The sequence below is a fragment of the Vanessa cardui genome, chromosome 17 (genome assembly GCF_905220365.1).
Source record: "Vanessa cardui chromosome 17, ilVanCard2.1, whole genome shotgun sequence".
Classification (NCBI taxonomy): domain Eukaryota; kingdom Metazoa; phylum Arthropoda; class Insecta; order Lepidoptera; family Nymphalidae; genus Vanessa; species Vanessa cardui.
Window position 1 is genome coordinate 4,005,765 of NC_061139.1, and position 11,805 is coordinate 4,017,569.

The 11,805-nt window shown below is 36.4% G+C and overlaps 2 protein-coding genes across 2 annotated transcripts; one reads left to right on the forward strand and one right to left on the reverse strand.

The window, feature by feature from the left end:
- The first annotated feature begins 96 nt into the window (after positions 1 to 96).
- Positions 97 to 1,399, forward strand: LOC124537105 (cytidine deaminase-like). Its single transcript, XM_047113826.1, has 2 exons — positions 97 to 360; positions 781 to 1,399. The coding sequence occupies exons 1-2, from the start codon at positions 324 to 326 to the stop codon at positions 1,206 to 1,208; spliced, it is 465 nt and encodes a 154-aa protein (XP_046969782.1). The 5' UTR covers positions 97 to 323; the 3' UTR covers positions 1,209 to 1,399.
- Positions 1,400 to 2,007: 608 nt separating this feature from the next.
- Positions 2,008 to 11,732, reverse strand: LOC124537104 (serine/threonine-protein kinase Tor-like). The gene is made up of 11 exons (XM_047113824.1): positions 11,200 to 11,732; positions 9,689 to 10,453; positions 7,013 to 9,594; positions 6,771 to 6,937; positions 6,401 to 6,686; positions 4,541 to 6,282; positions 4,300 to 4,459; positions 4,010 to 4,225; positions 3,385 to 3,756; positions 2,813 to 3,127; positions 2,008 to 2,719 (listed from the first exon to the last, which is right to left on the reverse strand). Exons 1-11 carry the CDS (start codon positions 11,420 to 11,422, stop codon positions 2,285 to 2,287), a joined length of 7,263 nt encoding a protein of 2,420 aa, XP_046969780.1. The 5' UTR covers positions 11,423 to 11,732; the 3' UTR covers positions 2,008 to 2,284.
- Positions 11,733 to 11,805: the final 73 nt, after the last annotated feature.

Below are 11,805 nucleotides of genomic sequence, written 5' to 3' on the forward strand. Positions count from 1 at the left end.
TGCGGTTTATAATATTATCAGACTCAAATTTACTCTATAGTACGATTATTTTCAAATCGCGTGACTCAACAAGCAACGAGATTAATAATTCTTCTCTTGAGTAATTTTGATGTATATTAAGCTTAGTATTTAAACGTAACTCGTGTGTATTGACAGTCTCAATTCATAAGTTCACACAAGATACTTTCAATTATAAAAGTCAGAGTATTTAATCAACAATCGTTAGCGATAATCAGACAACAGTTGACCGGTGACCGCATAGAGAGTTGGACGCCTCTACAAATCGCCACGCACTTTAAAATTACGATCATAATTACGCGCTAATGGATAATTTCAAAATTGTCGACTTTAGTTCTTTGGGTAAGTCAGACCTTGCCTCGTTTTATATAATATACTTTAATTTTAATTCGAAAATGTTTTTTTCTCTTTTATATATTATAGTAGATAGTAGATAAATATTCCGAGCTCGCAATGATTGCACTAAATTATAGAGGAAATCTATTTTTATTAGCAAGCTTACTGTTACGCATTGACCTAAATTCCTAATCTATTGGTAAATAAATAATTTGCAAAGTTTCATGTTTACTTCGTAATGGTTTTTGTGCAACAAACAAAATTCAAGTGAAAATGTGTCTCAATTTAAATTATCCGATTAGTAAATAATGTTATTACTCAAAAGATCCATATCGTGCGGGCACTCCGGAAGGTCGACTACCTTATCAGGATAATCCTGATTAGGGCCTTGTTATTCAATTAAAGAGAGTAACATTTTTATTGCAGGCGAGGAAATAAAATGTTTATTACATGACGCCGTGGAGATTCGGAAACGAGCTTACTGTCCATACTCGAACTTCGCAGTGGGTGCAGCGATTCTCACAGAAGACGGTTCAAAAGTGTATACAGGATGTAATATAGAAAATTCAACGCTCACGCCATGTATCTGCGCCGAGAGGGCGGCCGTGCCGAAAGCTGTTTGCGACGGCTACGTGCACTTCAAAGCGGTGGCGGTGGTCGCCTATCAGAAGGACAGCTTCACGGCGCCCTGCGGTGTGTGCAGACAAACTCTAAGCGAATTCTGTGGTTCCGATGGTGACATTCAAGTGTATTTGAGCAGACCGACTCTGGATAAAGTCCTGTGTACGAAGTTATCTGAATTGTTACCACTCTCATTCGTCAGTTACAAAAAGGACAGTATTGTCGAGAAATGAGTGATTCAGTGCTTCGATGTTCACTAAAGCGAAACGTTTATAGTAAAACATTTTTATCTAGTTATCATTTATTTTTTTCCTCACATGTTATAAAGTTTATACATATTTTAAAAATGTGTCTTAAGGTAAAATAATACTTACACACTCATGAAACAACATGAAAGTATATGGAAATACATAGATAAATATCATTTAGCAGTGTTTTTCTTTAGAGATTGACAGAACCTAATCCTTAATGATACTTCAGCGTTCTGTTTAATAGCTTAAATTAAACTTTAAATACAATTTTAATTTTTGCATTATATATAAGAATTTAAGTAATGTAATTGATTTTATTAGATCGACAAAGAACATTTACACATTTCAAAATTAATTTATATCGCCGACTTGTAAGTAAATAACTGTTTCAGTATATATATATATATATATACATATGCATAGAGTGTATATGTTGCTGGAATTATAGTAAACATAGGAGTTATATAAATATATGAAATTTGGCATTGGCATATCTAAGGAATTAAATAGAATTAGCTACCGCATGCGGTTTTACCCGCATGTATATTTGTAGGAGAGTCCAATATATTCCAAATCCGTTCTCTAGTTAACTTTTACAATAATAATGTTAGTAATATGACTTATCGCAATAATTTCCGATAAAATATACATATCACATAAGGAACTTCAAAACCAAAGAGCAGGCATTTATTTATCTTAAATATGTACTAGGAGAACATTTCTTTAATTTCTCTTTCGCTATTATGTATGAAATGCGAATTATTAAATAAAAGAGTGTGTATAATAAGTTATAAAAATCGTGATACATGAATCAGTAGTAAATAAATTTAAAGTGCATTAAACGTCCATATGTTACGAAAGCAATAGATAACCACCCTTTATAGGCACCTTATAGTCATTATGAGTAAATACGAGTACTTATGAAAACCGTTCAAAGTTAAGATAATATAGAATACTTACGTATTCATAACGTGACTTGTTTATATTCTAGGAACTTTAACAATATGCACACTTAATAATATAACTGTGAAACTCGAACTATAATACACAACAACATTTCACCAAAACGGGCACCACCCCATATAACACTGACACAAATTCTCATTGTTCGTAGCTATTTTTATCAAGAGATCCACTTGTTTCGGTACACTGACCACGGCTTCTATGTGAGGGAAGTCCCTTCCAGTCAATTTGTCTCGTATTCTGTTCAATATCGCCAAAGCGCGTTTATTGAGATTAGATTCGGCGGGCATCTCCAAAGACTCATAGTGTAAATGGTTACGGCTTCTGCTTGGAAGGGAGTAAGAGGAATCTATATCTGACGAGAAGGTCGACTCCGTGATGGAGTGCTTTTCATTATCTATTAGTCTCCAGTTGAGCAGCGGGTCATAGACAAATGCTTCAAGTACCGCCATGACGCTATCTCTGTGCTTGTGGAGAACGTGCATCACGGACTCGCATGTAAAACGATACGTTCCTTCTATTCCAGTTACCTATGAAGGAAATGTAATTAATAATTAAACATCAAAAAGGAATATTTATGACAAAAAGAGGTTATATTTCGTATTTAATAAAAAATCTCCTACCTCCATAGCATCGATTAACATTCTAGTCAATCTGAACGGAATCTTTTCTGGAAACCTTTCCCTAGTTTGCGTAACTTCGAAGCAGTCTCCGAAATCGATATGGAGAACTTTGCCGGTCACTCTATGCAGCATGATGTTGGAAGGATGTCGATCCCCGAGTCCCAAGATGTAGCCCACCATGCTCATGACCGCCAGCGATCGCGTGTAATTCGTGCGTCGTTCGAACCACGCCTCCGCAGAGGGGCTCTTCAGCCAAAGGAGTCGCGAGAGATCATTTCCAGGTGTCTGAGAAAGTGTGTATTCAAAGACTTCCACCTGAAAATATATTTTTGTTTATAATAATCATAACACGATAAGCACGGTGGTCACTCTCTTAATATATACATATATTGTTCGTGCTAGCGAGATGTATAAGTGTACGTTGAATAATTAACGAAATAAAAATAGCAAACTGAAATAGATCTAATATGTACTATATTTGTTAATGTATACCAGATAAATTAACGTGGAGGCGCGCCTTTGTAAGTGCACAAATCGATATATAGGTATGAACTTGCATCCTTATATCATACCTTATGTTTCAACATTAATTTCTGGTAGTCAGACGCCATGCTCATCATGATCTGCTGTTCCTTGGTTAGAGTCAACTTATTCGACTTTTTATCCCTGTAGTCACTGACTAAATTGTATAGAGTGTCGCACTGCGGCACCCAACCGATCAGTCCCGAGTTGGGAGACAGAGGTACGACTGCATACCTCTGTATGGCAAGATCGTGTCTATTAGTGCTCGTGTCCACCTGAAGGAGTGTGTTAACGAGACCGAACAGCTGCATGACCCTTTCGTCTTGACGTAAATCTTCGTGACCTTTCAGAAGGAACATGTACTGCTTCCCATCGGAACCTCGAATGGTCAAACGACGAGGCCGCTGTTTCGATTTGATCACCTAAAAGGAAAAATGTAAACATTAAAAATTTGACAAAAAAAAAAAATAACAGAAAAAAAAGACCCGCTGAGTTTCTTTCGCCGGTTCTTCTCAGGTCAGGGTGTTCCTTTTTCCGAACCGGTGGTAGTGTTTATTTGACAATCAATAAGTTAGTGTAATGCTTTTATAATGAATAAAGGAATTTGAGTTTGAGTTTGAGTTTAAAATATGATAGCCGTAACGGACAAAGAGACCGAGGGTTAGGGGGTTAGACCTGCAAGTGCGTGTCGATGGTGGCGATGCGTATGAGGCGCTGGTCGGGCACGTAGGAGCCGGGCACGGCCAGCTCCAGGTCGCGGCAGTTGTGCAGGCGGCGACTCACGTACTGCAGCTCCAGCGACGTGGGCGAGCGTACTTGCTGGCCGATGCGCCGCACCACGTGGCAGTACAGGTCCCACGCCTCGTTCAGGAACCGCTCCTCGTTGCTTTCCTGTGTAGTAACTTACAGTTAGCGGTCTCGTCACGTCTCAGGCCGTGTCGCTCATACCATAACGGTGACCATACCTTGTACAGTTCGCACCACCGATGCGCCTCCTGTAGATCCCGTCCGTACATTTGAAGGAATGAAACCTCCTTCAAAGTCTCCGGCGGACGATCGAGCATCGCGTGCATTTTATCGAGGGTACGAAACATTCCCCTATAATCTTTCTCACTGTAGTACAACCTGAAATAAATTAATGTAAATGAGACTATGATATTAGACTATGATATTTATCATTCCATATAAGAATTGTTGTGGTTTTACCTCGAAGCGTCGTCCAGTGCGGTGTAAACTTGATCGTGCCATAACATGGCTACTTTGATCAACTCCTCTGATATTATAGCAGCTTCGTTAACTAGTCTATGTGAGTGAGTACTCATCGTTTTGAGAATATAATTTGCGGCAGATTTTCTCGTGACAAATGATGATTTAGTAGCGACAGTCAAAGGGTAAACTAACGCCTGTGGATGCGTTTTTCCAATATCTATGAGTAGGATGTGCACTAATTTAGCGACTAAACTTCTAGGCGAATCTATTCGGGCTATTAGTTGCGGAATCACTTGTAACCATATTTTAACGTCAATCTGTCTGACACCTTCGAATAACGCATCATAGATTGCTGGATGATGTCCATGATCGAACCATAATGTGAGTAGCCTCAATGTATCTTGAAGAGAGTTTCCATTTGATAGACTAATGGATTTGAAGAAACCTTCAATAGCTGGTATAGTATAGCTGTTGATAAACTCTGCACGTGATATCTTTTTCTCACTCGAGCTCCCGGCGATACTACTCTCCGAAATATTGTCTTGTTGTTTGTAGAACAAAACAGTTTCGAAGTTCATACAAGCCCACGCGTGGCAGGCCTTATACCACTCAGGGGCTAGAATGATAGCTTCATTATAATTCCTCAATATTTCTGGAATAGACAGTTCATTAATTTCTTGTAGAGATTCACACCAGGAGCCAAGTTTTAAATGACACCGTGCAAGCAATCTACACTGTTCTTCATTATCCGGCTTAGATGTGTCTACGAGCCTCTGTAATACATCGTAAGCATAGCGTTTATTCCCAACGTCCCACAAATTTTTACTGTACGCTAAAACGATTCTTGGATCCTGTGCATGTAGTAAAACGTCAGGGTTAGTCACCGGATCGCTACCTAATATGGAAAGGACTATTTTATGCGCTTGACTTATTGCACCCGTTTTTCTGCAAAGTGACGCAAACTTTAACCAAGTCTTAAAATCTTCACGCGGGGTTAGTACTAAGCTGCGTATTTGAAGCATTTTTCGCCAATCTTCAACCAAACGTTGACCGCCCTGCAGTCTCGTCCACCAAGTTCGTTGCAATATACTCCTCCTTTCTTCTACAAGTTTATAGGTTACCACTTCTTCCAGCTCCGTTAGCAGTTGGGCATTTACCAATGCTCCATACGCTCTTTGATAGCTTTCTCCAACAACGGCTGACAATTCAGCATCTAATAAATTCCTTGCTAAGTCAACGTAGTGCCTCGACTCCGACCACTGTCCCTCGTGTATGGACAAAATTGCTCTGTAAAATGCACCTTCTTGGTTGTCTTCTGGAATACATTGCACGTATTTTTTCATAGAATCCCACTCCTGGAGACCCCAAGATGCGGCTGCAGCCATTTTTGCAGACTTGTTTTTATTATCTTCTGCCATTGAATCCCACTGCTCGCTAGTTATGTTATACAACTTCCGCCATTCCCCCATGGCTTCCAAGCAACGCATCATACCCATCCTCGACTCAACATCTTGTGGCTCTACTTCTAGCTTCTTGCTGTAAAGATCCAATGCCTGATCCCAATTGTGTAACTTTTCATACCAGCGGACATGGACGTTCAACGAACAATCGCCATTCTTTTTCTGCATTATCACTTTCTCCAATAAACCATTAGCAGATTCTTTTTGTTGTAATTTATTATTTATATGAATAAGAGCCTCAACAACTTGTGTGGATGGATTCCTTCTATATTCTTCTTCCTATAAAAACATTTGTCTTTTTTATGCACCTACGTATACAATTCAAAATCTTTAATTTCTACAAAATGTAATATCTAGGATAAGCGAATAGTTGTGCCAACCTATGCTCAGCACTTACCTTATAATATAGAGCTTTCGCGTATGCCCTGCAAGTAATTGCAGTGTCACCGAGAAGTTTTATAGATATAGGCAAAGCGCCTTTTTCGCAATGTTCCAAGAATTCCGCTAAGTTAAGCACAGCCAGAGCTAGCTCGGGTACGTCGGGGACTGAAAGTGCCCTCTCTAAGGCCGCCACTAATTCATATCGAGGCTCCTCACCCAGCTCAGTCCAACAAGACATGAATGCAGCATTGAATAGATCACTTGCTAATTGAGGATAGTTTTGTGCTAAGCTCGAACATGCTCTGGAAAATGGTCATGTGTAAATCCACTAAATTTTTTTAATAACAATAGCTAATAAATAATAATCAATAATAAAAATAACCTACCTCATAGCAGGGCTATTTGATTCAGTAAGAAATCCAACACTTAATTGACGTAGCCATTCTAACCGATCTTCCTTAGATATGAGATTTTTAACCAACCAACATTTCCGCAGTTTATCCACATTCAGTGTCAGCTTCTGAATCGCTTGGTGATCACTGTTGCTTACAACCTGAAACACAAAACAATTAAATCAAATTGTAATTCTTACGTGCATTTTCTTTAACGATAATTTAAATTTACTTACATCCGTTTTCAGGTTTCGCAATCTTAATCTGGTTTCATCTAAGTAATCATCATCTGAAGCTAATGTCGAAATCACTTGTAGTCTCGTTACGAGTACAATGTAATTGGGTGACTGAATTTTATTTTTCACCAAAATTCGATCCACAGAGGGAATATAGTCTATATACTGCCGGCCCAGTTGGACGATAAGTGCACAAAGAGTGTTCATTGCGGTTTGGCGCAGAGTTGGACTATTCTCCAAGACTTTTGCTAGTGCTTGTATTATCATTGCCGAAAACGGTCTAAAATTCAAATACATAGACAAGTGTTCTATAGTTTCCATTGCCAGTTTTGATATTGATATCGGAATATTTCTGCCATCGAATAGGCCAGTAATAGTTGGCACTATTGACAAGAGGACATCATCTAAATTGTTTTCAAACTTTTGTATGGCCAGCAATAGCTTTTCTGTTAAAATTTTATCCTTGCTGTTATCACATTTTAGTACTCTTAAGATATTTGGTAGTATCTTTCGAAGATATATCTTGAATTCAGTTCCGATAGCTACAGTTATATGTTCGACTAATAAAATTAGCGTGTTTTGTAGCTGACTATCTGGCGTCCAATATTCCTTAATTAAATCAAATATTTCTTCCAAATACGCCCTTATATGGATCTTAACTACTGAAATAATTATCGCCAGTTTTGTAAAAAGGAACTCCCTGAAGTTGTGGTTATCAGTTGTACGAATCACATACAGGAGACTAGGTGTAACACGCGATATGTAGGGGACGCATTTAATACCCAAAGTTTGAAATATATAAGTAACTGAATGAACTACACTTGTATGGTGCTGTGCTAGAAGTGGATCACGTAAAATACGCATCAGAGATGTAACAGCAATGGCCGGGTAGAATTCATCCAAAACTAGTGGCGACATACTAACGAGCATTTCACTGACATTTATATCAAAATTATCGTGAGTGGAAGCCGTATCAGTTATAGGTATTAATGTAGACACTGTTTGAAAATCAATTAGCCCTTGATTAATCCTATGTTTGTAGGGGTCTAAGGCACCCAAAAGACCCAAAACACGAATAATTTCTCGCCTATCTCTTGCGTGTTGTTCACTTTTTAAAAGATTTAGTAGCATATCCATCAAAGTAGGAAACTCCATGTATGGTGTAACTACATATCCAATGGCACTGATAACTTGACCGAATGACCACAATGCTACACTTCTTTTTTCTAGTTGATTTGGATCAGAGAGTATATCAAGCTGTACTGAAATTAAATCTGGTAACCACTGCACCAAAGCATTGCCTCCACCATTCACTTCTACTAAGTCGCCTATGGCTTTTAGAATTGTCGAGATCATAACAGAATTACTCTCACTCTCTGTCAGTTTGGGCACAAGCACCTTAAGAATGGTATCTACAAATTGTCGAGTCAATCTTGGTGCATGAGAAATAATATTGTTAACCATTCTCAGTGATTGCTCCTTATTTCGACTTGATTCTGAATACTGTAGTTCCATTAAAATTTGAACAAAAAGTTGACGCAATGCTGGTGTAGTATAACTTGGATTTATATTGCTCAACCTACCAACAATACACAAAGCTAATTCACTAACGTCACTGTTTGAATCATTGATTGCGACAAAAAGACAGCTGAGATGTTCTTCGATAGCCAAATACTTATCAAATATTGGGTTAGTAAAAATTTCAAGCACTCGATAGCGAACTTCATGGTCGAAATCTGAATGACCAATTGACAAAAGTTTGCCTAGAGATTCATCAATTAAAGAATTTAAAGTTCGCGAATTTGTGTAGGCACTTCTTTCAATGGCTTTGATAAGTAATTTTGCCACAGTTTTTATAGTTTCCAAGCGTACATCTTGTTGTTCACACTGCAAATAATGATCTGTACACCTTCTAATAAAAGACATTAGAGTATTGTTCCACTCAAAATCGAAAGTACCAAGAGTGTGTAGAGCTAAAACTAATTTAACAGCATCATGTGGCTCAATTAACAATGCTGTTGATAACATAAGCATTGAGGGAGACTCTGTATTGTTGGAAATGTAAGGCTTTTTTCTTAATATTAGAGATAAAATGTGAAGTAACCTATCAGTTATTTCTTTTTTCAAAGATGGTAAACTTTGACTGAGTTCCTTAAGACATGTTGTCAATTGTGGGCTTAACCCAGTTGCACAAATGGGATCTAAAAGCTCTCTTATTTCATTTGAAACATTTTCCTTCATTGCTATACCTAACAATGTAACACAGTTTAGCAGAGGGGTTTCTGTTCCATTTCTTTTCTTTGGTACATCTTTTAGTGGTAAAGTCACCTTTATTATTTCAATAATTCTCGATAAATATTGCTGAATATCATCCTCCATTGCAACACATATTAGTCCCAAAGTTGTGAAAGCCATTGCTTTCTCTTTTTCTCTTCCTCTCAAAAAGGTAATCAAATGGTTTATTGTTGATTTTAAATGCTTTCTCGCAAATGCTTCTCTGTTAAATGCTGACAATCTCGGTATTATTAACAGAAGCATTTGATGTACACTGTGAGATCTAGATATTTGCTGTGCCATAACATCTAAAAATTATAAACATTAATTTAATCCCATTGTATTTCAACTAAAACACTTCTTTTAAATTTACAAAACAACCATGAAATAAATAATACTTACCAACTGCAATTTTATCATATTTTTCGGTTATTAACTTTTTACAGATACTAGATTCAAAAATGCTAATACTTTGATTTCTTTCATCATAATTGTAATAAGATAATGGATGATTTTTTCGATTTAAACTGCTAATTTCTTCAGTTATTTCTTGTTCGGAGTCCAGTTTTTGCATAAGTGCTGTGTATTTTTTTTCCCAATTTGAATTTGAACATCTTAGAAGTTCATTAAAAATTAACAAAGCTCCATGCACATGATCATCTCTGCATAAAACTCTTTCCCTTGCCGCGGTGTCAGTAAATGATGCCATGGCTTCCTCATAGCACTGTATGTACCAATGAGCCTTGTTGCTTTGTTCTGGTATTTCTCTTTGGGCAGTAACAACGAATGCAGCTCTTAGAGCTTTTCCTGCTGCATCTCTAACTTGCTCCTTAGGATCACGTAACGGTAGCATAATATAGTTGAAGAAACCATTAATATGCTGAAAAAAATATGAAGGCATAGCGATTGCAAGTTCTCTCAGTATAAAACAAGCTGACAGTCTTTTTCCTTCATTTCTTTCTTCAGCCAGCCACTCAAAAGCTCTCTTTATTTCAAGCTCAACAAATTCTCCTCTTTTTATACCAAGTGTTGTGGCAATTCGTCCCATTGATTTGGCGGCTAGTTCTAGAATGTTTATATCATTTAAGGGAAATATGTTTCTCAAGTATTGAGCATATCGATTTATTCTTGTTTTGTGAGCCTCAGAATCACCACTGATTAAGCAAACTGAAATAAAAATGGAATTTCAATACAAAGTTTATAAAAACAATAAAATTAATTAAAATACATTTCAAAATACAGATAGCAGAGATAGCTAGTTGATATTTTAACCAGAATTGAAGATTAAAATGTAGACAAAAACTGTATTTTTAGACTTTATTTTTTTTTAATTTATTTTGAGAATCAGTAAAAGAAATCTTGATGATAAAGGACATTTGTGTACCCACAAATTAAATGTCACAGTGGTGTGGTAAAAGCTTAAGTCTTACATGTCAGTACACACTCAGTCTTTTCCTAATGTCAGTGACACTTTTCAAGCCCTCAAATATTTAAAGCCTTAGTTTTAATTTACATGCAGTATTAAAAGCACAAAAAAAAATTATCCTATTTGAATCTAAAAGGGAGTAGATACAAACAAAACTTAAATTTACATATATCATGATATTTTCTAATAAGAACTTATTTTGCTATGTTATTGAATGCTCTTTGAACATTATAGGATTTCCTATTTTCAGTTTAACATAGTTATATGATAAGTGCTGTTGTTATTTGATCAATGTAAGTGGTATTACAAAAATGTAATAATAGCCAAATATTCTTATAGTAAACATGCAAGATTAGAATATTGGATAAGGCTAAGTTTGCAGGAAATCATGGGATTATTTAAACTGCTTGTAGCGCCCTAGAATGAAATTTAACTGTAAAAACTAATTATTAACAACAAGTAAAATGTAGTCTTTTATCAAGATTACCTATAGTCAATATTCCAGCCTTTTTGTCGTTGCTATCATAGCTTGAAGTTAGAAGATGTATTTGTTGATTGAACTCGTCAAAAGCTTGTGTTAACGATTCCTGAGACATTTCTCGCAGATCAGTTTTTACAAAGTGCACAAGCTCTCGAATGGCTTTATGTCGAGTCTCGGTGTGTCGAGATTTTAAGCCCAATATCAAATCCGAAACTTGATGGCTGATCATTTTGGTCAATTAACTTGCACTCTTATTGTAGAACTTATCAGTAATCACCGAGTTGATGTTGACTTTAGTCAATTGTACTTAAACTCGCACATATTCGCTTTTATAGTTATTTCACACTGTTATTAATTTTTGATCGCAAAAAGTATTTAGCACTAAAGCACATTTTCTTCATTATAGTTTTGCAATCAATTTATTTCACTAATTTACTAGTGTATCCTTAAAACGTAAACAATTAAAAACATGCGGACATTCATTTATTTTTGTTAAGATATATATAAATATATAAATAAAAATATTCGTTCAAAAACTAAAACAAATATATCATAACTCATAGTCATAAGCTAATCCAAGAAATTGTATGCAATAAAAACAATTTATAGATT

Coding starts and splice junctions, on each gene's coding strand:
- LOC124537105 (XM_047113826.1), top strand. CDS start 324: ATGGATAATTTCAAAATTGTCGACTTTAGTTCTTTGG. Junction 361..780: donor TGTCGACTTTAGTTCTTTGG/GTAAGTCAGACC, acceptor TTTTTATTGCAG/GCGAGGAAATAAAATGTTTA.
- LOC124537104 (XM_047113824.1), bottom strand. CDS start 11,422: ATGATCAGCCATCAAGTTTCGGATTTGATATTGGGCTTAAAATCTCGA. Junction 3,757..4,009: donor CCATCGACACGCACTTGCAG/GTCTAACCCCCT, acceptor TTTTCCTTTTAG/GTGATCAAATCGAAACAGCG. Junction 2,720..2,812: donor TGTTAATCGATGCTATGGAG/GTAGGAGATTTT, acceptor TTTCCTTCATAG/GTAACTGGAATAGAAGGAAC.